This window comes from Tamandua tetradactyla, chromosome 9, assembly GCF_023851605.1.
Source record: "Tamandua tetradactyla isolate mTamTet1 chromosome 9, mTamTet1.pri, whole genome shotgun sequence".
Taxonomy (NCBI): domain Eukaryota; kingdom Metazoa; phylum Chordata; class Mammalia; order Pilosa; family Myrmecophagidae; genus Tamandua; species Tamandua tetradactyla.
This window is the reverse complement of record NC_135335.1, coordinates 93,685,007-93,712,462: the sequence shown is the minus strand read 5'-3', so window position 1 is coordinate 93,712,462 and position 27,456 is coordinate 93,685,007. Positions and strand designations below refer to the sequence as shown.

Below are 27,456 nucleotides of genomic sequence, written 5' to 3'. Positions count from 1 at the left end.
ACTAATATTACTTATAGACCCACTAGTGAACGACCTTCACATCTATCTGTTCCCTTACATTTAAGTACAACCTCATTAGCTAACTGTTCACCCATCCCTAGCTTTGTATCTCTCTAGGTCCCCTATATTTTGTATTATAAGCCTCTGATTTTATCTTTACCATGGTCATAAAAGTGGAATCATACAGTATCTATCCTTTTGTGTCTGACTTATTTCACTCAGCGTTATGTCCTCAAGGCTTATCCATTTTTTCGTGTGCTTCAGGATATCAATTCATCTTACTGCTGCATAATATTCCATTGTATTTATATACCACATTTTGTTAATCTGCACGTCTGTTAATGGGAACTTGGGTTGTTTCCATCTTTTGGTGATTGTGAATAATGCTACTATGAACATCAGTGTGCATTTACTGAGTTTCGAAAGAAAGAAAAGACTGGAAATCAGTGTCTGAAACTCTATTTTTGCCACAATGAATATGAATACTTGATAGAAGTAGGAAATTCATACCTTTAGTTGGGACCTGTAGACTTCCATTTTCCATTATCATTAATAGTGATGGGATGTTACAATCTATAAAACTCTGAACTGTATTTTAAAATTTAAGATTAGTGTTTAATTGTAAAATCTCATGTATATGTGGTTAACATTTATTGTGCTTAACTACTTTTACAATTTCCAGTAGAAAGTCAATATTTGTAATATGAACATTTCTTCATTCTCCCAAGGATAACCACTATTGTCTCTCTTTTTTTTTAATTTATTTTTTATTGTCAAACCAAAACAACATACAAATGTGGACATTCTTAACATACAAATGTTCCGTGCATGGTGTACAATCAGTGGCTCACAATATCATCACATAGTATATTCATCACCATGGTCATTTTTTTAGAGCATTTGCATCACTCCAGAAAAAAGAGATAAAAAGAAAAAAGAAAATACTCATATATACCATACCCCTTATCACTCCCTCTCATTGACCACTAATATTTCCATCTATTCAATATATTTTAACCTTTGTTCCCCCTATTTTTTTCCATACCCCTTACCACTCCCTTTCATTGTTCACTAGTACTTCAGTCTACTCAATTTATTATAATATTTGTTCCCCCTATTATTTATTTTTAATCCATATTTTTTAGTTATCTGTCAGTATCGTAAATAAAAGGAGCATCAGACAGAAGGTTTTTACACTCATATAGCCACATTGCAAAGCTGTATCATCATACATTCATCTTCAAGAAACGTGACCACTGGAACGCAGCTCTTCAATTTCAGGTACTTCCCTCTAGCCTCTCTAATACACCTTAAACTAAAAAGGGAATATGTATAAAATGCAGAAGAATAACCTCCAGGAAAACCTCTCAACTCTTTGAAATCTCTCAGCTGCTGACACTTTATTTTGTCTCATTTCTCTCTTCCCCCTTTTGGTTGAGAAGGTTTTCTCAATCCCTTGATGCTGAGTCAAAGCTCATTGTAGGATTTCTGCCCCACATTGCCAGGAAGGTTTACAACCCTGGGAGTCATGTCTCATGTAGAGAGAGGGAGGGCTGTGAGTTAGCTTGCTGTGTTGGCTCAGAGAGTGGCCACATCGGAGCAACAAAAGAGGTTCCCTGGGGGGTGACTCTTAGGCCTAATTTTTTTTTATTGTAATACAGTATAACATATATACAAAGCAAAGAAATAAGAAAGCAGTAGTTTTCAAAACACTCTTCAAAAAGTGGTTATAGCAGTGAATAAAAAAGTATTTGCATTCCCTTGGGGGAATGGTGAGAAAGGGGAAAATTCAACTTCCCTAAGTGGAGAATTCTTGATATTCTCACAAGCAGTGGGGACAACCAAAGCAGTAGGTTGAGCCCCCATCTTGTGGTTTGTTCATATGAAACTTAACCCCGAAAAGGATAGATTAGGCCTACTTAAAATTAGGCCTAAGAGTCACCCCCAAGAGAACCTCTTGTTGCTCAGATGTGGTCTTTCTCCAGCCAACACAACAAACAAACTCACTGCCCTCCACTTGTACGTGGGACATGACTCCCAGGGGTGTGGACCTTCCTGGCAACGTGAGACAAAAATCCTAGAATGAGCTGGGGCTCGGCACCAAGAGATTGAGAAAACCTTCTCGACCAAAAGGGGGAAGAGAGAAATGAGACAAAATAAAATGTCAATGGCTGAGAGATTCCAGAGTCGAGAGGTTATCTTGGAGGTTATTCTTATGCATTAAATAGATATCACCTTTTTAGTTAAGGTATATTGGAGAGGCTGGAGGGAAGTGCCTGAAAATGTAGAGCTGTGTTCCAGTAGCCATGTTTCTTGAAGATGATTATATGTAAGGCTTTTGCAATGTGACTGTGTGATTGTGACAACCTTGTGTCTGATGCTTCTTTTATCTACCTTATGGACAGATGAGTAAAACATATGCATTAAAAATAAATAAATAATAGGGATAACAAATGTTAAAATAAATTTAGTAGATTGAAATGCTAATGATCAGTGAAAGCGAGGGGTAAGGGGTATGGTATGTATAAGTTTTTTTTCTGTTTTCTTTTTATTTTTCTGAATTGATGCAAATTTGTGAGAAATGATCATGATGACGGATATACAATTATATGATGATATTGTGAATTACTGATTATATATGTAGAATGGAATGATCATATGGTAAGAATGTTTGTGTTTGTATGTGGGTACATTTAATAAATAAAATAAATTTAAAAAAAAAAAGGAAAAGTGGTTACAGGATAGATCCAGGAGTTTGTCATGGACTATGATACGATCCTATCATATTTTTCCTTCTAGCTGCTCCAGAATATAGGAGGCTGGTGGGCTTAAATACTTTTTTATCATCACAAACAACTTTTTTTTTCCTTGTGAACAATATCATATGTGCAAAACAGCTATAAATTTCCAAGCACAGCACCATAATTAGTTGTAGAACATATTTCAGACTTTGACATGGGTTACAATTTCACAATTTTAGGTTTTTACTTCTAGCTGCTCTAAAATACTGCAGACTAAAAGAGATAATCAATTTAGTAATTCAGCATTAATATTAATTTGTTAATTGTATCTTCTATGTATAATTCCACCATCACCTTTGATCTTTCCATACCTCTCATTGGGGTTGTTTGGGCTATGGCAATTCTAAATTTTTGATATTGGAAGGGTCTGTCACTAATATAGGGTAGGGAGATGAAACTCTCTGATGTTCTGGAGAGGCTGGGCTAGGTATCAGGACTTATCTGAACCAGGTACCCATCTGGAGGTTGTAGGTTTCTTGCAAGTTACTCTAGTGCCAGGAACCCTTGTGGAATCTTATAAATTACCTTAGGTGTTCTTTAGGGTTGGCTGGAATGGTCCTGATTGGGTGTTGGCAGGTTATGATAAGTAGCAAGGTCTACCTGAAGCTTGCATAAGAGCAACCTCCAGAGTACCTCTGGACTCATTTGAGCTCTCTCTGCCACTGATACTTTATTTGGTTAGGCCTGGTTTTAAGCAGGCTTAGTCTGTCCTTTGCAGACATAAATTTCATCTGAACAAACCCCAAGATTAAGGGCTTGACCTATTGATTTGGTTATCCCCACTGCTTGTGAGAATATCAGGAATTCTTCATGTGGTGAAGTTGAATTTTCCCTCTTTCTTGCAGCTTAGAAGGAAAATGTCCCTCCCAAGGGGACTTTACAAATACTTCTTAATTCACTGTTCAAATCAGTCGCCCATCTTTCCTGCTGGTTTCATTTGTTCTCCCAGCCCTCCTGCCTCTAACATTCTCACATTCAGCTTCATTGAACCACTATTGTCTCTTGTCTAACTTTCCAGAAACTTTATTTGCCTTACAAGTAAATCTTTTTTTTTAAATCAGATTGTACTAAAATATGGTTCTGTACTCTTTATTCCAACTAACACTCTCTTTTGGAGATTATATATATTTATATATAACCTTTTTTTCTTAAATGACTGAACGGTATTCCAGTATATGGATATATTTAGTATATTTAAGCAATTTCTTGTTAATGGATTGTTAGGTTGATTTTTTTGTATGAACATCCACATGTCTAAGTTGGATTTTAATCTTTTTTCAGTTTTAGGAATATAGAATAGAGGTTAAAAGCACAGGCTTTTTCCTGTGCTGAATTCTTGTATTCTAACTAGCTCTGTGACCACATGCAAGTTACTTAAGTTGTTACGTGATCCTTCTTTGTCAGCTGTACCCCACCACCACCCCACACCCCACTTGACTTTTCTACTCCCTTAAAGCCTTTTTCCTCCCAGAGGCCATACAGGATCTGCTCCATCTGCCTTATTGTCATTCTTAGCTATTGTCCCATCCTCAGTTTCTGTGTTCTGTCCATACCAGGTCTTCTCTTTCTCCTTGAGGCGTGTTAGCTTCTTGTGCACACTGCATGGAATATTCTTTCTTCAGGTATTTTTTATGGCTGGCTCTTTTTTTCCCCTCTGTTTCAGTTTAGATATTAACTCTTCGGGATCCTTCCCTGCTTTTTTTTTTGGTGGTGGTAGTATATTTCAGCATCTCAGTATGTCTTCCTAAACTCCATGAGAGGAGGACTTTGTCCAGTTTATTCCTGTAGCAAGTGTACCTCCAGTGCCTAGACTGGAGGCCCTCAGTACTCAAATAGTTTTGAATGCATAACTGAAGCAGCTTAACCACAAACTACTGTTTCTTCATCTGTGCAAGGTGGATAATAATAATACTTAGGATTAAATGTGATAAAGTATGTTAAGCCCTCCCAGTGTCTGTCACATATTATACATGCAGTTGGTGGCTATTGGCTTATCAATTAATTAGAGTGCCATCTTAGGTGCTCAGAAGCATAGTTTTATCATTTTACTTTTTGTTTGCATTTAATATGTATACGGCTGTTTCATTTGGAATACATTTCAGTATTCTAGAAATTTAAAGATGAAATTTGTTAAAATTTGTTAGTGCTTTACTATCTACCAGTCACAGTTCCAGGGGCTTAAAAACATTAACTCATTTAATCCTTAGAACAGTCCTCTGTGGTAGGTCCTATTATCTCCATTTTACAAGTAAGGAAGAGAAACATTAATTCATTTATGTAATCCTTGGACCAATCCTCTGAGCAAGGTACTATTATCCCCATTTTACAAGTAAGGAAAAGGAACCACAGTAGTTACTCATTCAGTCACACAGCTGGTAACATTTATGACTAATGAATGTGACTTTTGTCAATATCACTATTTAATGACTTGTTTATTTTACAGTAGAGTCATTTAACTTAGATTCAACTGTTTTATCAGACAAAAATTTAATGTGCAGAAATTTACTTGCTATTCTGCTTTAAGCACACCATATGAGCATGATATGAACCCATGAATCTGCTATTCCTGCACCTGGTCTTATTTCCCCAGTGTCTCTCATAATACATGCAACTTGTCATGTTAAATTTCACTTTGTATCTAAAAATATATAAAAACTGTGCAACATGGCCTCTAAATGATAGTGGTCAGTTGAAGAAATAGCATTCAGTACCAACACTGGAGCAGTACCTGTCCGTGTTAGTCTTTCTATTAAAATTGCATGTCTGTTTCCCACATGGAGTTTTTCTGAGGGTATTTTTGACTATGTATGATTTTTTTTTTTCCTTTGTGCACTCACTGACTTTAGAACTCAACCCCTTTATAAGATCCTTCTATACATATGGTTTCCCATTTGACTCTTTGAAGAAGGATAAGTTTCATCAGGCATTAAAGTTATTGTTAAATCATAACTGTTAAGTAAACTTTAAAATGCTTTGGATGGTATTTCAAGCATTGAGAATATAAGAAATTGCTATTCTAGTTTTATACCTTTGCACAGCTCACCCTGCTTATCCTTCTGTCAGTAATTAAAGGGGTGGGAATTACTAAAGGTGACAATAGGGAGAACATTAGCTTGCAATTACTGTTACTATCAAGATTGGTTAGAAACCTGGATATAGCAGCCAAAAAGTTTCCTACCACTGTATCCGTGAAAATTTGAGCAGCTGCATGCTTTACCCTGTCTTTGAGGATTAACAGATAGATAATAGACCTTACTAGGTTTTCTTTTCTGACCTTCTTGATCAAACATTTGTAAGAGGATAGAGAATGGTATAGTGAATCCTTATGGCCTTAAGTTAGCCACATGTAACGATTCTTGTTTCTATATTCTTGGTCCTGCTTTTCCCCTCCCATTTTGAAGCAAATCCTAGATCTCATTTCATCCATAAATATATGAGACACTGATTTTTGATATGGTATTGTAGTGAAATTTTGTTTAAACTTCATTTATCAGCCATCTTATACATCTAAAGGGATGAGAAGATACTTCCCTACCCAACTAAATACAGTCTTAAAACTTTGGCTCTTAGGCAAGGAAGAAGGATATCTCAGTAGACTTTTTAAAATTGGTTATTTTCTTTAATACAGTTATGTGAATTATCCTTTAAAAAATATTTGCACTGGAAACTTTCCAACCTAGAGTCACCTCATGTTAGTTTTAGCCAGTTGCATGTACTATAATCTTTTTTTTTAATTTTAATTTTTAATCTACAGGAATCTTATGAGGATGGTTGTGAGGATTATCCCACTCTATCAGAATATGTTCAGGACTTTTTGAATCATCTTACAGAGCAACCTGGCAGTTTTGAAACTGATATCGAACAGTTTGCAGAGACCCTGAATGGCTGGGTTACAACAGATGATGCTTTGCAAGAACTTGTGGAACTCATATATCAACAGGTTGGTTGGCTGATAGTACTTGATTCTTTGCATAACTTCCTTGAATCCCAAGGATGGTGACTACTTCTCTTTGGGGGAGGGCAGGTTTACATTCTCCTGCCTCCACAACTATTAACTCACTTGTGTCAAATTCTTGACTTAGAAAGCTAGGCTGGTCTGCACATTCACTGTGTAGTTTAGGCACTGTGTAGGCTTTTGGAAGGAGCTTTGCGCATTCATGAGGAAGACTACATAAGCATTACAGTTTTTTGGGGGGGGCTCTGTTCTATAGTTTCTGAAATTAACAATGTATTAAAAAGTCTTGTGATTCTTTTCTCCTAGTTATTAGTCTGTAGTGTTTTTGGGATAGAGGAGAAAAGCATCATGGGAAAATGTTAGTCTGTTTTAAAAAGACTAACAGGGGTTTAAAAACACCCTGTCTTGAGTCTTAACATTTGTACTTCTCTTACTTTCCTTTTAAAAATTTCAAGGATTTATACATCTTAATTTTTAAATAGCCTGAATGCCTTGTCAGTCCAGACATGTTTCTGCACAGTTAAAAGTTGTGTTTTGATCCATCATTAATAATGTCATTTTAAGGGAAAAGTGCAGTAGATACACTAGATTTAGAAAGGAAAATGTTCTAATGGTAAATTATGTGCAAGACTGGCCAAAAATAGAGCAAGAAGTAAGTAGAAATATAAACTGTATGTTCTTTGTCATTGCTAAAATAGTACCTCAAATTTAGAATATGAAAGGGTGATTGTGATAACAAGTTGATGATTTTATCCTACTCAGTGTTTCATTTGGCTACTTTTCCAAGTTGTTTTGAATTGTTGCTAGACTCCAAGATTACCTAACCAACTCTCAGGTTTCAGGAAATACCTTACATTTTAGGACCATATGACTGCTCTGTCCTGATTCCTGCTTTCAATTTCCCAGTGAATTGAAATGGAATAATAGATAGGAAAATGGAAGAATTGTACTTATTTTTTATTATTTTTCTGGTTTCTCCTTTATTTGGTCTTGACTTTTCAATATGCTGCATGATTATAACTCTTCAGGGCTAGGTGGAGAGGTATGACCTGACAAAACTGCAACTATTTCTGTAATTGTTTGAAAGCCAGTTCTGTATTATGTAGTCAGTATTATTTAAAGTTTTAACATTCTGTGGTCATATTTAACAATAGCCTTTAAATTTCATTGAGGGAATTTATGGAAACCTACTTTTAACCACTAACAAAAGATGGTACAAGATGGTAGATTAAACATATATATTCAGTTTTGATCCCTATCCCTACCCCCTCCAAATACCACTGAAATGACAGTATGGGGATTTTTAAAAGGCAGAGATTGACAAGGACAAGAGGAAAGGAAATATATGCACCAAGTTTGGAGACTAGAAAGCATGTGAGTGAGTGGCAACTGACTAGGCAGATTAAGAAAAAAAAACTTGAATTCCAGTCTAGTAGTAGGGAAAGCAGAGAATCGCCCTACTTTACAATGCAAAATCTTCAAAAGCCTCTAGAATAAGGATGGTATAAGGCTAAAAAAGATTGCTTGAAGTTTTAAAAAATTACACCCCCTTGATCCTTTGTTCTGAGTAGCCAGTTGGAAGTTTTATTTAGAGTGTGGAATCCGTCTGGATTAGGCCCAGTTGAGCTTAGGAGTCATAATAGTGAAAAGAGAATTTAAGTGAAATTTTACATATATTAAATGTGTAGATCTTTAGCCTTTTTATACCATGTGACTTTAATTCTGATAGCTAGAAGATCAGAGAACATTTCTCTGGGATCTTACAGAGAGGACAATGTTATCGACATCAGGGGCTTCTCAAGGAAATGAAGTTTATTATAGATTACACTATAATAAAGTCTCATAGTTAACATTCCATACATCCATGGATCCACATCTCTAAAAGGCTTTTTAGTGTCCTACTCTTACGTATGAATGAAGAACCTTTGGACATTTGAAGAAAGTGTAAAATATGGAAGACAAAACTGAAATAGAGCAACTTGAAGACACATATTACTATAATATTACTATGTATGGAGCAGGGGAATTATTAATAACCCATGAAATTAGAATTGGATACTTTTTTTTTTTAAGTACCACAACAAAACATTCTTGGGACCTAGAAATGATAAAACTGAAACAACCAAGAGAGATTTTTTGAGGTATTCTTTCAGAAAGTAGAAATGGCAAGACACAGAAATGTAGAATAAGAAAAAGGAAAGTTAGAGGACTAGCTCAATATTTAAATAGCTTTAATGGAAGCACAAACTAATAAGTAAAATTTGGAGGGTGTGAGAAATATGTAGAATAGGATGGATGAAAGCAGGGTGAAAACTAAATGTTCATCGTCTGTGGTGGGGAAAGAATAAGAAAATCCTGTAGCATGGAGAGGTTAAAAACCTTTTTAGCTGAAAGAATTGAATGCGGGTTGCCTAGGAGAGTAAAATGAGGGTGGGATGGATGGGTAGGTAGGGTAGTAAGAAACTGTTTAATAAGCCTCATAGAACTTCTTAATTCCTTAAACCATATGTGTGATAATTTTTAAAGTAAACTAAAGGAAAGCAGGCAATGCCAGTAATGGGAAAAAGTATAATTTTTAGATTTCAGGATTTGTAGTATCAGCTAATTGTTGATGTCAGGCGAAATTGGTGGTTTCTCCCTTGATGAGAAACAAGATCCCATTTGAGTAAGGAAATAATTAGAAATTAAAAGTTTTTACAAACGTATTGTTTGAGAAAACCCCTGGATTAATTTGGGGGGGGACTTTATGTGATTTTGAGCAAAATGATATGCCAGTCTTTCAGTGAAATACCAAATGGAAATAAGAAGATATTGGTCATGAGTGTGAGTACTTTTCTATGTAGGCTGGATTACATCATGGAAAATAAAGGTACATTCAGTTGGAAAAAAGAAAAAAGTTCTTACAGTATGTTAGGCACTGCTAGACATTTGACATGTAGTTAACTCATTTAATTCTCAGTGATTATGGAATATTACTGTTATCTCCATTTTTATTCAAAAGGAAATTGGTACAGAGTGGTGGGTTAAGTAACTTGTATACGGTTACCACAGCTAGTAAGTACAGCCAAGTGGAGATAGGAGGGCACTAGGCCATTTGTTAAATCTCAATTCTTTGTAACGTTGGGCAAGTGCGTTAACCTCCTAATGTGTGTTTTTTTTACATACCATTCATTAGGTGATAAGTCATATTCCTATTATTTTTCTTTGAAAATTCAATGAAAGCTAAACTTTCTGAGTACTACTTTGAGTATATCAAACAGTTTTTGATATATGTTTTTTCTCTGTCCTATTTTTTAAAATAGCTTATTGATTTTGATTTACTTTCTTCTAAAAGTTTAAGTTAGTTTCTCATGCCCGGGTATCAAGTATCAAGAAAATGAGGATCAGTGAGGATTAGTGATCCCTGAGTCACGAAGTATGGGGCCTGGGAATCTTATTCTAGACTGCTAGTGCCAGATTATTTGCTGCCTTGTCCCTAAGAAGCACCAATAGTAATTTGGCAAAATATTCTTCTCATTCATAATAGTCATTATGCAGACAGCTGTGGGTACATATTTGATATAAAAATAGCTTAGCCTAGACAGGCATCATTTGCATTCTGATAATCTCAGGTGAATGAGGAAAGAATTTGCCTTAAACATTTTTCTTTGTACTTATCATGGTTCTCGGTGTAAGATTGGGAGGGATATATTGTACTTTTTCCGTACAATATCATCAGTAGTGTGGGTAGCATAAATGTTTTCCTTTTAGAGAATGTTGTTGTTAAGTGTTTGCATTAGTGACTTGGTATCTGTGTCATATAAAACTTCTTTCTTTTTAAAAGGCCACATCTATCCCAAATTTCTCTTACATGGGAGCTCGCCTGTGTAATTACCTGTCTCATCATCTGACAATTAGCCCACAGAGTGGCAACTTTCGCCAATTGCTACTTCAGAGGTCAGTGTGAATATATTAAATATAAGAAAATTACTTCTAAACATGCTAGAATTTGACTGTTCCTCTTTTCTGAAGATAGTACATTATAGAAAGTGGTGGGGATAGATAAGATGGATCATTCTTACTTGTATAGTATTAAAAATATATGGTTAAATTACATCATTTTTTTTTTAGTAACGGTCTTTGCACCTTTGGCTTTGGGCTTTCTTTTTCCAAGATTTAAAAAATGGTTCCTTTTATGTCCTAGTGCTTTTATAGTTTTGGTTTGAGTTAGTATCTAATTTTATTTCTTGCCACACATTTAACTAGTTTTTCTTCATTCTACTTTTAAAAAAAATCCATTCTTTTCCTGTTGATTTGAACTGCTAACTTTATCACACAGTATCCTTGTATTTGGGTTTGATTCAGCATTTTCATTATATTCTATTGATTGTTTGTTTCATTATTTTACTTTAGCTCGAATTTTTTTTATATCTAGTCTGGTTAGTTACCCATTCATTTCTTTTGTAGAACCTTCTTTTTGCTATTCTTCCTTGCTTGTTTTATTTAGTAACAAGATTGTCTTCAAGTTTATTGATTTCATTCATTAGTTCTTTGAAGTTATTTTTAGTGGTTGCAAAGTGTTACATCCTATGGTTAAACTGCAGTGAAGCAGAATAGAATCCAAAAGTAGACCCCAGATAATCCTTGAAAATTAAGCTTTTAATGATTATAGTACTTCAAATGCATATGTGAAAAATAAATTGTGTTCGTGGCACAACTGGCTATCCATTTGAGAAAAAACAAATATGGATTCCTGCTTCAGTACTTAAAACAGTGAATACTAGGGAGAAATTTGGGAAGCAAAAGTCTTGGATTGGTAAAGCCTTTTTAAAGCAAGGTATGATCCAGAGGCTCTAAACTAAAACAAGAAATAAATTTAATTGCATAGACCAAAGAATAGTATTTTTGAGGGGCGAGCTTAAGTTTATATGAAGTAAAGTAAAATTAGGGATATTTATAATGCATGATAATGAGCTTATTTACTATGAAGAAAGGGGGCCTCCTGAAAATGAGTAAGAAAAAGACCAATATTTCAAGAGAAATATTTGGTATGGCTCTGAATAGGTACAGTTCAGAAAAGTATAAATGAAAAATTTATAAAAAGATATATTTACTCAAATGTTAATAAAGAAATGCAAATTATAACTTCTGGAAAGATGTGGTAGGATGGCAGAAAGTCTTGCTTATATTCCCCAGCACTTCTCACCCCTGGCTTAGAATCACTTAAAGACTTAAAATAGAGCTGAGACTGCACCTCCACTCTTGGAAATTCAGGTGTAACTGGACTGAGATGGAGCCTGGGTATGTTTTTTTAAAGCTCCCCAAACTGATTTTGCTGTGCAGCCATGGGTTGGGAACCACCCTTCTGATTCTATTTGACTCTTTACCCCTGCATGTGTTTCTATAATACTATAATGCTGTTCAAGATACTGATGTAGAGAAATGTTAATAATATTACAAGTGACAAGAAGCACATAATTCTCCTACCTCATTTAGAAATATATATATATACTTTGAAAAAGACAGAAAGGAAGTTAACTTCACAGCAGTTATCTCTGGGTTACGGTGGTCTTATAAGTGACTTTTTTCTTTCATTTTTTTGTATTTTAATCTTTCTGAAATAAATATATATTGTTTTTATGACTAAAAATTTTTTAACTTAAGCTTAGGGTTTTTTCTCTAAATAATCAACCATGTATGGGGGTAGAGATTTACTTTTGCATGTACATTGATATCTTAGTGTAAAATCTAATAGCCATAGCATTTATAAAACAAAATGAGGTCATTTCATCAAGCGCTTACTCTGCAATGCGTAAGAGAAAGGAGAACAATCAACTTGGGTAACTACTGAGTTAGCATTAATTAACTGATAGTTTCCATTATTAACTAGAGTATGCTATTAATAGATAGCTCAAATTTTTTTTGCTGATGAAGAATTAATTTAATGTTTGTGAAAAGTTACAAAATCGTACCATATCTGACTTGAAAAGAAGAGTTTACTAATTTAACATAGCTCTGTAAATATTGGAATTGGCCACATGGGTATAATAAGCTATGTCAGTTTATGGTTGGTTCACAGATTGCTGCAAAATAAATTCTTGGGCAAGAGATGTTTTGTTTTTCTCTTCTCTTCCTCTTCTTCCTCTCTTTATTTTTTTACAAAGCTAACTTAAACTGGGACCCTGATATAAGGAAGCCATTAGTCTCCATAAGTTTCTTTTCTTAAAAAAAAAACCATCAAAATTGGTTCTATAAGACAAATGATTTTCCCAGAGTTGTCTCACCAATTTATCAATAAAAAAAAGAAAATGCTTCATACTGTAATGATACATTTAAAAAAAATTTTATTAGAGAAGTTGTAGATTTATAGAACAATTATGCATAAAATACAGGTTTCCCATATATCACCCCACCATCCTCTTGCATTGGTGTGGAACATTAGTTAAAATTGATAAAACATTTTTATAATTGTACTATTAATTGAAGTCCATAGTTTAACTTAGGGTTAATTGTTTGTGTAGTACAGTCCCATGGATTTTAAAAAAATTTTAGATCTTTTACCAAAAGTACAATCTAGCATTTCCCCTTTTAATCATGTACAGATATATTTTAATGTTCTTAATTGCATTCACAATTTTGTGCTACTATCGCTACCATCCATCCATTAGTAAAACATTTCCATCATCCACATAGGAACTTTCTATATTTTAAGACTTAACTTCTCGATCCCCACCCTGTCCCTTAATAACCTATATTCTATATTCTGACTCTGAAGAAGTTTTAAAAATATCTGTTTTTCTATGATAAACTTTTTTTTGCATAAATAAGCAGGCTGTAGGAATCAAACCCAGGTCTCCGGTATGGCAGGCGAGAACTCTGCCACTGAGCCACCATTGCCTGCCCTCTATGATAAACTTTTCAAGTTCATTTTAAAAATCCATTTCAGTACTGATAGCTGACACCATAATTCATTGATGCAGGCAATGCCAAGTTTATTGATTTTTTTTTTTTTTAAGATACTTGTAGGAACTATGTCTGTAAACTTTGAGAAGAGGATTTCTTTTTATCATCTATGTGGGGCACATAGGCCTAGTCACTGAAAACAGAGCAAGGGAAAATTAAGTTATTTGAAACCTTCCATCTCCATTGGAAATAGAAGCCAAATTAATTGCTTTCAATATTATTTCAGTTCATGTATTTTTCTTTACTATAATACTTTCTGCTTTGTATAGTAGAAATTGATAATGAACTTGACTTAAAAAGAATCACTTTATTTTAAGCTTAGTTGGAGATCATCTATATATTTATTCTTTTAGAGATCTTTTTGAAATTTCTTATATTCCGAAAGAGTAGAAAATTTCACAGTTGACAATTTTAGTAAAAACAGTACATTCTTAACGAAAAGTCTATAAAAAATAAATAATATGAGGTGATGCTTTTTTTTTAATATTTTGTTTTGGTGCCAGTGTGCTGTGACCATATTATAGACTTGATCTATAGTTTTACTTTCAACTAACTATTTCTATCATTTTCCTAAAACTGTTAGTCTTAGTAATAAAAGATAATATATAGTCTGGTCTCTACAACAGATAGGAACATGTTTTTCTTTATTATAGAAAGTCAGGGTATTGGGACTGTTGTGCTTGCCTCTGAATTGCTTGCACACAACCAAACTGAGAAGTGGTCACCTTGTTTGATTATTTGAAAAACAAATTGGTATGAGTTTATAAAAGTTATGTCTTTTATTAGATGTCGGACTGAATATGAAGTTAAAGACCAAGCTGCAAAAGGGGATGAAATGACTCGAAAACGATTTCATGCGTTTGTCCTCTTTCTAGGAGAACTTTATCTTAACCTGGAGGTGAGTAGAAATTTTTCTTTTAAGTCCTGATAAAGCCTGAGAACATAAATTGATTTCAATAAGGAGTTTGTGTTCACATTATACTTCTGTCACATTAAGAGTGGAATGGAAGAGGAGAAATGGGAGAGAAACTAAGGCTTCAGTACCTATTGGTGGTAATGTCTGTACTCAAAGGGAACATGAGGAACATTTGCTTATCCTATTAATGGTCAAAATGTTAGGAAGTAGTTACTGAGCTTTTTAAAGTCTTTACTTTTGGGAAATTGGACTGCCTGCAAGTTTAAGCTTTTGAAGTTTAGCCAATTATAACTTTTTGAGTCTTTGCATCATAAATATTTAGTATATTTAGAAATATTGACTTTCAAATGGTGCCTGAAGCAACTAACCTTTTGAACACAAGTTTTGAGTGAGTGAAGAAGAAAGAGACTAGAATTTCTGGCTTTTCACCCTAATTTACCAGAAGATTACTTCTTTATCTTATTTTATAAATCATCCACATAAAATGCAGTTGTACACATGATTCTCAATGTAGAAAATGATTGTAACTTGAATGATTTTATTGGACCATATCCGCAGCTTCTTTTTGCCCACAGTAATGTCTGTACATGTGTGCATGAGGTTGCACATGAGGGGAAGGAGGTGGAAAATCTCCCTGTCATAGGGTATCCCAGTTGGAAGGACTCTTCTTGTTCTCCTAGTCCAGCCCTCCAGTTGTTAAGTGTTTAGCAGAGTCTGTTAACAATTTGCATGGTGTTCTGAGTGTTGATTTTCTTTTTTGTAATTATTGTTTGGTTTGATTTATGTACATGCTGCTTGACTAATCCAGATTTTTGAAAATTAAAAAAAATTTTGAAGTGTATAAAATTTTGGTTTATATTTTATGTCTGTTTTATTAAAATAACTTGAGCATTAAAAAAAATGCAGTTGTACAAAATCTTCACCTAAATGTGTTTGTGAAATGTGAATATTTGAGTATGTTTGTTAGTAGGCAGCATAAGAGGCTGACCATTACTGTGTAATGTTCTTTTTGTTGGCTAGTGAATTCTGGGTATAGGTTTATACCTTCTTAAGCTCTGATTTGAAGATTTAATATCATAAACACCACTACAAAGACACATGGATACCCCATCAATTGTGATCTCAGTCAGTACATGTAAAAGGTCTTTATCTAAACCACAGGTAACCCTTTTACCACAAGTAAACTGAATTAAAAAAAAAATCTCGTGGCTTATCATTTTTCAGTCTAATTTTATGAAAACCAAAATAAGACCAATAAATTAAAATGTTGTGTTAAATGAGTTCTTTTCAGAATGCTGTTGAGCATTTCCTGTGGGGAAGTAACAATACTAAGTCTCTGGGGAGTGTAAAGATAATGACTCCCAAACCTAAAATTCCTTTCGCAGGAGAGCTAAGATAGGAACAATACTCTAATACAAGATCGAATATTTTAAAATACTATAAGAAGTATAAATAAAATGCTCTGAGTTCAAAGGTAGTAACTTTTAATTATGAAATAACTTATGAAGCAATAAGTTTAAACTGGACTTAAATCATCCTGACTATATTTTATACGATGAATGAAATAAATTTTATCTCTTGTTTAGTAGTTTTATTAGAAGTCTTAGTTACATATAAACTAATTCTAAGTTCTGTCATACCAGAGTATGTTCCTGATTTTTCTACTTTTTTAACTAAAACTTATTTTGCCTATACCTTATTAGACCATTTTATATCTGTTTTATATTTTGGCATACTTGTTTTTAATTTTCTTTTGTCCTGAAAGATCAAGGGAACAAATGGACAGGTTACAAGAGCAGATATTCTTCAGGTTGGTCTTCGGGAGTTGCTAAATGCCCTCTTTTCTAATCCTGTGGATGATAACTTAATTTGTGCGGTAAAATTATTGAAGGTAGGTTTTACTTACTTTTTTTTTTAAATTTAACTGTTTTGCCCCTTCCATGTATAATTTAGAAGAAGAAAAGTATATATAATGAACAAATGAATTCAAGATTGTGTTACTTTAAGTTAAATATTAACATTTTACCTTGCCCTTATTTAGATATTGGAAAACCAGTTATATATTTGTTGTTTAATATAAATCACAAAATTCAGAAGTTAAAAAAAAGGCCTTCACCCTACCACCATTTGTATATTCCTGTTTTCTTCCCTTCCTTTGTTGGTATGTGTACTCTGGTAAATGGGATCTTATTCTGTTGTGGCTTTTTTTTCTACCAACGGAAAGATTTTGGATCTTTCCATAGCAACACACACACAACTCTACCTCTCTCTTTCATAGTTTCTTAGTATTCCATTGTGTGCATGTGCATTATTTATCCACTCTTTTCAGTCAGCATTTGGGTTATTTTCACTTTAGCCACTGTGCTGTGCTTAGTAATTTTTTATCATGTCTTCATATGTACATATATTTCTGTAGGCCAAATTCATATACACAGATTTGGTCGGTCAACAAGCATGTGTACTTTAAATTGGTAAATAATGTCAGATTTCTTTTCCAAAGACTGAACCATAGTATATTCCCAGCAATAGTGAACGAATATACCTCTTTCCCCATTTCTTTCTCAGTGATGGTTGTAATCAGTCTTGGGTTTTGCGATAGGTAATGAATAAAATCAAAACCTCACTTTGATTTTTGTTTTCTTGAATACTAATGAATTCAAGAATTTTTCAGGTTTATTAGTTTTTTGTTTTTTAATTTTTTTTTTTAATATGGGCAGGCACCGGGATTCGAACCCAGGTCCTCTGGCATCACAGGCAAGCATTCCTGCCTGCTGAGCCACCATGGCCCCAGTTTATTAGTTTTTAATGAATTAACTTTATATCCTTAATTCATTTCTCCCCCCAGTGGAGGTAGTGGTTGTGTTTTAATTCAGAGCTTCTGTATTTGCTGCCTGTTGCATAATCCTTTTTGTGGTCAGTTGTTTAACCCTTTAACTTTAGCCAAAATACCTTTTACCCTAGAGCTTCCTTACATTTTTATGTAGTCAGATCCCCCTGCCCCTTTTTTTTATTTTAGGGCTGATACCTATGATTTTGCTAAGGATAGAGTCTCTTAAACTTGGATCCCTTTACTGTCACCAACGAGCTTTGTTTTTTACCATCTTAAATAAGGACCCCAGTGATCTTTTGTTTTTGCAAGTTTTATCTATCAATAAATGTTTACTGTATTTGACATTAAAATTGAGACATTAAAATTCACTGACTGATTTTAATATAATCTCATATTATGAAACATAACTTTTACAAAATAGTGGGAAAAGGAACATTGTTTTACAAATCTCTAATTTCTGACTTAATAGACAGCTTCAGGTCTAATATGCTTCTGCACTATTGCAATATGTTATTTTGGTTGAATGATGTAAAGAAAATCTGGCCTCATGCAGATTTTGTAGTTGGAAAAGAGAGGAGTATTTTAATATCCTCTTCAGATACTTATGGATAGTCTTTATTGATATCACACCAAAACTCAGATAGCTATTTCCTAAAGGTTAGCTGTGTTTGGAATCTTAAATATCATAGAGCTTTTCATACTCTGTTACATTAAAATCCATTGGCCTGTCTTGTACTTAAAATGGATCTTTTACTTACGCATGACCAGTCTTGCATTGGTTATTTGGAAAATACTGGGCCATTAATTTAGGTAGATCTTCCAAATGTTGGCGCATTATACAATATCCACAAAATGATGTTCACTAGTATCACCAATCTCAAAAAAACTAAGTATTAAGATAGATGTCAAGCTCACAGTAGTAGATAGAAATTTTCCAAAATTTTAATTTGTGCTTAAAGGCTTGAATTTTATCACTGCCAGCAAGCACATACTTTCATTTGCTTTTCCTAAAGTGACAGATTCACTTCTTTTTGTTTGAGAAATGTCTGGCATTTACCCAAGTCTGAGTAAGCATAGTTTACATTTGAGTCATTTTTTTTCCAAGTAAAAATAGTGTTCCATGACAAAACATCCAGATCAATTTGTAACTCTTAAAGTAGCACAAATGCTTTTTCTTGAAATAACTTTGCAGCAGAAGTGCTTTATGCATGCTTCCATTTCTCACAAAGAAGGACATGTACTAAAGGGTTAAAGATTAATAAAACTAATCATTTTTACTTCAAGTGTATGGTTATGAGGAATACAATGACTACTAGTGTACTGTGGTGCTAATGCCTTGCTTTATTCTAAGGCATTAGCAATTATACCCACTATTGCTTTTGTACCATCAGTGCAAATGTAAGTACTGTGAAAAAAGGCAATTAATATCTTAATATCATGAAGATAATTTTGACCTCCCCGAAAAGGACGCAGGACCCCTGACGTCCACAAACTATACTTTGATACCTACCCATCAAAGGTCTTCCCTCCTTCCAAATTACAAAATTAACAGGAAATATAAAAGAATAATTTTAGAATTTGAGTTTTTTAAAGATTTAATTAAACTAAAACAACATACAAACATGAACATTCTTAACATACAAACATTCTGTGTATGGTGTACAATCATTGGCTCACAATATCATCACATAGTAGTATATTCATTACCATGATCATTTTTTAGAACGTTTCCATCACTCCAGAAAAAGAAATAAAAAGCAAAAAGAAAAAACACACATCCATACCTCTTACTCTTCCATCTCATTGACCATTAGTATTTCTTCTACTCAATAGATTTTAGCCTTTGTTCCCCCTATTTTTTTCCTATACCTGTTACCACTCCCTTTCATTGTTCACTAGTATTTCAGTCTACTCAATTTATTTTAACATTTCTTCTCCCTATTATTTATTTACTTATAATCCATATTTTTTAGTCATCTGTCCATACCGTAGATAAAAGCATCAGACACAAGGTTTTCGCAATCACACAGTCACATTGCAAAAGCTATATCATTATACATTTGTCTTCAAGAAACATGGCAACTGGAACACAGCTTTATACTTTCAGACACTTCACTCTAGCCTCTCTAATACACCTTAAACTAAAAAGAGGATATCTATAAAATGCATAAGAATAACCTCTATGATAACCTTTCAACTCTTATTTGAAATCTCTCAGCCACTGACACTTTATTTTATCTCATTTCTCTCTTCCCCCTCTCAGTCATGAAGGTTTTCTTAATCCCTTCATGCTGAGTCCCAGCTCATTCTAGGATTTCTGTCCCACATTGCCAGGAAGGTTTACACCCCTGAGAGTCATGTCCCATGTAGAGAGAGGGAGGGCAGTGAGTTAGCTTGCCATGTTGGCTGAGAGAGAGAGAGGTTACACCTGAGCAACAAGAGGTTCCTTGGAGGTGACTCTTAGGCCTAATTTTTTTTTTTTTTTTAACTTTTTTTATTGTATAGTATAACATATATACAAAACAAAGAAATAAAAAAGTGATAGTTTTCAAAGCACTCTTCAAAAAGTGGTTACAGGATAGATCTCAGAGTTTGTCATGGGCTGCCATATGATCCTCTCATATTTTTCCTTCTAGCTGCTCCAGAATATAGGAGGCTGGCAGGCTTAAATACTTATCATCACAGTTGACTTTTTTTTCCTTCTTTTTTTGTGAACAATAACATATATACAAAACAGCTATAAATTTCCAAGCACAGCACCACAATTAGTTGTAGAACATATTTCAGACTTTGACATGGGTTACAATTTCACAATTTTAGGTTTTTACTTCTAGCTGCTCTAAAATACTGCAGACTAAAAGAGATAATCAATTTAATAATTCAGCATTCATATTCATTTGTTAATTGTATCTTCTGTGTATAATTCTACCATCACCTTTGATCTTTCCATACCTCTCATTGGGGTTGTTTGGTATGGCAATTCTAAATTTTTGATATTGGAAGGGTCTGTCGCTAATAGGGGATAGGAAGATGGAACTCTCTGATGTTCTGGAGAGGCTCGGCTAGGTTTCAGGACTTATCTGAAGCAGGTGCCCATCCAGAGGTTGTAGGTTTCTGGTAAGTTGCTCTAGTGCCAGGAACCCTTGTGGAATCATAAATTGCCCTGGGTCTTCCTTTGGATTGGCTGGAAATGGTCCTGATTAGGTGTTGGCAGGTTATGATAGGTAGCAAGGTCTACCTGAAGCTTGCATAAGAGCAACCTCCAGAGTAGCCTCTCAACTCTATTTGAACTCTCTCTGCCACTGATGCTTTATTAATTACACTTCTTTCCCCCCATTTGGTTTAGGCCTAATTTTCAGTAGACTTAATCTGTCCTTTGCAGAAATAAGTTTCATCTGAACAAACCCCAAGATTGAGGACTCGTCTTATTGATTTGGTTGTCCCCACTGCTTGTGAGAATATCAGGGATTCTCCAAATGGGGAGGTTGAATTTTTACCCCTTTTCACTATTCCCCCAAGGGGACTTTGCAAATGTTTTTTTATTCACTGTTCAAATCATTCTGGGATTTATTGGGGCATCACTCTGGATAAACCTACAAAATCTCATGCCCTATTCAAGGTTCCATGCATTTATGGTGTTCAGTTAAACTGTCCATATAAATTATATTAGGAAATGCACTAGTCAAAATGTAAATTTTGTACCAAATAAACATTTCTTGCTTTAGTCTCACACATAAGCTTAAGTTTTAAAGTATGAATTACCATCTATTTTCAACACTCTACAATATTGACATTCCTTTGTTCTTCCTCATGCAAAAACATTTTTTAATTTGTACATTTAGTGACTATCATTGTACACTCTAGGTGTAATTCCTAGATTATACCATTTCAGTCTTTGTCGTCTAGCTTTCCTTCAGGTTTCTTTTTGTACCCCCAGCCCGCCCCCCTCTATCATAGAATTTGAGTTTTGACATTCAGTTCTTAGTCATCTGGAAGTAATTTTTCTGACATAAGCAATATAATGTCATCTGCCTTGTCCTCCCCCCAATATTTAACTAGTTGTTCCAACAGCATTTGTTATGTAGTCTGTTTCTTAATTTATTTGAAGTCCTTTGGCAGTTTGGTACTGTATTGAAGAATATGGACTCCAGAAACAAAACTACTTGGGTTTGAATACTGTTTCTGCTATTTACTGAAGATACACAGCAAATAAATTATTTAACTTTTCTCTGTTTCTATATCCTAATCTGAAAATGGAGCAGAATTGTTGGGAGAATTAAATGAGTTAATATATCCTTAGAACAATCCCTATTTTAAGTGTTTTTATTTAAAGTCTCATTGGCAAATGAAAACCTGTGTTGCCACTTTTTCCTTAAACTTAAGCATCAGATTCTTTGGGTATTTTGAAAGTTAGATACATTTCACTTTTCCATGCCTACATATTAAGGAAGTTTGTCTGAAAGCATTGAGTAACCTGGAATAGTTTAAAAGTGGTTTAGTTTAACATTCTTTTCATCATAATTTAAAAACTTATGTTTATTTTAATCTTTCATGAATATAAAAATATAAAATTATTTAATTCCACATATAGGAAACAGAGGAGCATAATTTATGTTTGTCAAGAATCTACAGGTATATCTATGTAAAGAAAAATACCTTTAGCCTAAAGATAAAATGAGGTTTTGTTAAATGTTGAAATTTATGCACATATATAGACATTCTTACCATGAAATTCTCACCTCACGCACATTCCACAAACTCAGTTACTTCCCTGCTGGCTCTTAAGGACTACCAAACAACCACCAAACCTTTCCAGCAACCAGTGTGTGGTAAACCTGTCACTCTTTACCATCATCTTTCCATCATTTCCCTTCCTTTAATCAAGGATCACTGATACATATGTAAACCCTACTTCTTTCTTCAGAGCCCTACGTGTCTGTCTTATCATCAATCCATTTTCTGAACATTTTGAGTGTAGATGTGTACATCATGCTCCTTGAACTTTTATACTGTATTGTACATTTCCTAAGAACAAAGATACTCACTTAGGTAGCTTCCTAAGTGCAGTTATCAACTTTAAGAAATTTCACATTGATATAGTTTATAGACTGTTCCAATTTTTGTTCATAACCTAATAATGCTCTTTTGAACCTTTTTTCCTCCCTTTTTAGATCCCATCCAGGATCACATATTGCATTTAATTGTCATTGTCTCTTTAGCTGTTCTTTGTGTTTTCTTTTTTTTTTTCCTTTAATTTGTGGAAACATATATGCAATATTAACTTTCCCATCTCATCCTCTCCCAAGCATACCATTGAGTGGGGTTAATCACTTTGACAATGTTACATTGCTAAGACTTATAATTTCCCCTTACATTGCTGAAACTTTCCCATTATCCCAAACAGAAACCCTACACCCATTACACATTAATTTTCCATTCCCTTGACCCCTGGCAACCTGTACTCTACTTTCTGTTTCTGTGAGCTTGCATATTCTTTGACATTTTCATTGTAGTTACCATAGGGCTTAAATTTAATATCTTAAATCTATACAATCCCATTTGCTTTGAAACCAACTTAACTTTAATAGTAAATACAAACTATGCTCCTGTACTCCTCCATCCCCCCACCTTTATGAAGTTCTGGTCACAGATTTCATGTTTATACATTATGAATCCCAAACCACTGATGTATCATTACATTTTATGCATTAGCCTTTTAGATTCCCTAGGAATTAAAGAGTGTAGTTAACAAAGCAAAAATACAGTCACAGTGGGCTTTATATTTATTTACATTGTTATCTTCATTGGAGATCTTTATTTCTTTATGCAGCATCCATCTATTATCTGTCATCCTTTCTTTTAACTTGTGGAATTTCCTTTAGCATCTCTTGTAGGGCTGATATAGTGTGATGAACTCCTTTAGCTTGTATTTATCTAGAAATGTCTTAATGCCTCTCTTATTTTTGAAAGACAGTTTTGCCAGATGTAGTACTCTTGGCTAGCAATTTTTTTGCTTTCAGCACTTTAAATATGTCATCCAACTGTCTTCTTGCTCCATGGTTTTTGATGAGGAATCAGCACTTACATTATTGAGATTCCCTTGTACGTGACATGTTGCTTCTCTTTTGTGGCCTTCAGAATTCTCTCTTGATTTTGGCATTTGATGGTTTCATTATAATGTGCCACAGAATGAGTCTGTTTGGGTTTGTCCTTATGGAGTTTGTTGAGCATCTTGGATGTATATATTCATGTTTTTACTTAAATTTTCATCCACTATTTCTTTTGAGTATTCCTCTGCCCCTTTCTTTCTTCTTCTTCTGGGACTCCCATAATGCATATATTGAAACACTTGATGGTGTCCCACAGATGGTCTCTTAGGCTCAGTTCACATTTCTATATCCTTTCTACTTTATGCTCCTCAGAATAGATTATTTCAATTGTCTTATTTTCAAGTTCATTGTTTCTTTCTTCTGACATCTCCAGTCTGCTATTGCATCCCTCTAAAGAATTTTAAATTTTTATTACTATCATCTCCAGTTCTGTTTGGTTACTTTTCCTAATTTTCATCTCTCTATTGATAGTCTCTTTGTGTTCATCTATCATTTTCCTGATTTCCTTTATTTTTTTGTCCATGTTTTCCTTTAGCTTTTTGAACATATTTAGGACCTTCTTTTTTTTTTAGTCTTTTTCTACTGTGTGCCAGGCCTGGTCCTCCTTGCTGATGGTTTCTAACACTTTAATCTTCTCATTTGCATGGGCTGTCACTTTTGTATGTTTTGTAATTTTCACTGAAACTGGGCATTTTGATATTTTAATGTGTTATTGCTGGTATTTAGACTCTGAGGCATCTGTTCCTTAAACTTGTATCCAGCTAGTGTTATGACAGTTTTCCTGGAATGCCAGGAGCTAATCAAAAAAACGAAAGAAAATAAAACACCTTTCCTATCTTTGCAGATTGACCTTTATGAGTCAATACAATGAGATAGAGTAATTAGTTGTAAAAGGATAGGGGCCTTCCTCATCTTTTCTGCTCGTGTGTGGCTCTACAAATTCCCCCTTTACACAGATCCTAATGCCCCTTCTTCCCTGAGAAATGTTTCCTCATGACCTCAGACATTGTACTGCATGTCCTACAATCAGCAAACCTTTGCCCCAGGAGCTGTGATTTGACTATTTTTCAGTAGTATCCTATGTGTTCTATAAGAGAGCTCTGTGAGCTGCTTTCTACACTCGGGCAAGTTTTGGGACAGTGAGCCTGCAGTGAATATCTTGGTTCAGTCCTTCATATTTGCTTCCAGAGAGGTTGGGCCAGACTCTCATGTTCCCAGTAAGTGGCCGAGGATTTCTCTGCTCCCTCTGGAAGTGGGCCAGCCAGGGTACTTCAGGATCCTACTGATTTTTAAGTTACGCATTTCTTATTTTCACCACTCGCTTACAGAGACATTTTGCAGAGACTTTTGGAATATAATTTTAAGTAGACTCCATTTTATAAACTTATAATCTTTCTGAAGTGTTTTGGTCTTGACAGTAAACTGCATTCTCTAAATATTTAATAGTTAGTTTATGATAATTGCATTTGACTATATAAAGATGCTTAAAAGAAAGAATAAATATGCTTCCTTGGTATACAAAGTCATGTTTCTGTTTCCACAAATGATAGTAGATGATAGGAAGAATTAATAATCTGTGATTTTCACCTTCTTACCAAAGAAAACATTTTTCACCTATATTTAAAAGTTTTTTATTCAAAATGCTTCATTCCTGAAGCATTTGGTTACTTATGTTAACATAGGATATTTGAAAGTTACTTGATTTTTTTTTATGAATGTTTTAAGTTGAATGAAATTTGTTCCATGTAGAATAAAAATCCCAAAAGAAACAAATACAAGTGAAATCTATGTAATTCATTTGTTTCCTGAATCCAGTTCTGATTAAAGGTTTTTAGCCATTGTTGACCATTTTCAGATTCACAGGGCGTTGAATTTTGGCAAGAAGTTGCTGGGGGGAATAGGGAGCAGGTTTAGAAAGTGTTATATTGATTAAAAAACTATAGCCTATTTTGGTCATACAGTAAATATAACGATTCATTGACAAGTTATGAAATTCATACTTAATGTTATATTTCATTCCTTTAGGTAGTATAGAGATCCTTAAATATTAGATAGTAGAAAATAACTGGAAATATCTCTTTTGACGTGTTAAATTCATCTTGTTCAAAGAATCCTTCAAGTGCTACTAATATCTTACTTTTTAGAATTCCTCTACTCTGTTGAGTTCCTTATTCTACTAACAACTGCTGTCTTAGTTGACAGGGTCAGTTTTGGAAGATGCCTGGAAGGAAAAAGGAAAGACTGATATGGAAGAAATTATTCAGAGAATTGAAAATGTTGTCCTAGATGCAAATTGCAGCAGGTGGGAAAAGAAGTAACATAAATAGCTACTAGATCTAAGTGTTTTGGTTTGGGAGTAATTTTTAATTCTTCTGTATTCATCAAAATAATCAAAATCATAATAGATTTATTTAATGGAATATTTTCTTAAAGATATATTTTACCTTGGCTTCTGCTCACTGGTCATTTCTGTTCAATTCTTTTTATATATAGATACAGTTAAGACTTTTCTGTACTAAGATATAACATCAATCTCTGGACAAATGAAATGCTCCAGACTTTAACTTGTTCAGTATATATTTTGGGTCAAATGTTAGCTGAAATACAGTGAAAGATATAAAAATGTTTGAAGGATAGCCACTGCCTTTAAAGACCACATGGTCTACAATTATGTGAAACAAATTTCAAGTCTGAAAAAAAATAATAAATTTATGTCATCACAAAATTTCTGGAAAATCAGAACATTGAAAGTGTATGTTAGAGCCAGGAATAAAATTTTAGGTCTATTTTGTATTTTATGGTCTAACAACATTTATGAGGGATGCATTATAACTCTTTTTTGACTTTTGCCTGCAGAGATGTAAAACAGATGCTCTTGAAACTTGTAGAACTGCGATCAAGTAACTGGGGTAGAGTCCATGCAACCTCAACATACAGAGAAGCGACCCCTGAAAATGATCCAAACTATTTTATGGTATGCCATTGTTCACATTATAAGTTTTGGTTTGTTGCTTGAATTTAATTTGGAAATGCATAGATGAGTTATATAAAGCTATTCTCAGAATTTAATGCTTAATAACTCTTCACTGGCTTAGGGTTATATGGCAACCAGCAGACAAGGTAAATTACGAGGAGAAAAGACTTATAACCCTCCAGTGAAAGGGTGAGCTAGAGAAAGATCAGTCCTATGGCAAGGGAGATAAGGCTTGGACCTAGGTGAGCATAAGGGTACCAGAAAGCGGAATTTCCAGAGATTTCATAATCAATGGCCTGCATCTCAAAATTACTTTGCATGTTGTAGTGAAGTAAATTTAATAAAATAAAAATGCCTACCTGGCCAATGATGCCCTGAAGCACCTGTTATGACCAAACACAAAGCAACTACTGGGGAATGCTCCTACACCCTGAATCATAGGAATTCTTCCTAGAAAGTGGGTGTGGAGAGCGCATATAAAAATGAACTGATATTAAATCACAACGTACAACAGAATAGTTCACTGTGAGTGTAACAGACAGTAGACAGGAGAGTTAAAACCACAAGAACTTGAGAGAATAGAATGAAATAAAAATGGCTGCTTGAAACAGTTTGTTCATGCATTATCTCCTGCAGACAAGTTACATCAGCCATGCTTCATTAGGTAATGTGCTTTCAAAAAATCAGTTCTGGAATGATTATATATTTTGATCACTTTGATTCATCCTAGAATGAACCAACATTTTATACGTCTGATGGTGTTCCTTTCACTGCAGCTGATCCAGGTATGTTGTATCAGTCCCCATCCCCTGTTTTTCTGTAAGGGAGCAAGTTACAGAAAAAAAATGTCTCCACCAGCAGAAACCTGTTCCCCACATTCTGAAATGTTAGGGTAAAGGTTTGTCTCATGTAGAATATTGTTTACAGT

The 27,456-nt window shown here is 34.2% G+C and overlaps 1 protein-coding gene across 5 annotated transcripts in view; it reads left to right on the top strand.

The window, feature by feature from the left end:
- PAIP1 (poly(A) binding protein interacting protein 1) overlaps positions 1–27,456 on the top strand; it is a 52,236-nt gene that overhangs the window by 10,122 nt on the left and 14,658 nt on the right. For all 5 annotated transcript variants that reach the window (XM_077117106.1, XM_077117104.1, XM_077117105.1 and 2 more), the window contains exons 3-9: positions 6,556–6,741; positions 10,580–10,692; positions 14,485–14,596; positions 16,380–16,505; positions 25,750–25,856; positions 26,411–26,528; positions 27,259–27,313. In XM_077117106.1, the coding sequence (XP_076973221.1) occupies positions 6,556–6,741; positions 10,580–10,692; positions 14,485–14,596; positions 16,380–16,505; positions 25,750–25,856; positions 26,411–26,528; positions 27,259–27,313 (817 nt within the window). The remainder of the gene's footprint in view (positions 1–6,555; positions 6,742–10,579; positions 10,693–14,484; positions 14,597–16,379; positions 16,506–25,749; positions 25,857–26,410; positions 26,529–27,258; positions 27,314–27,456) is intronic.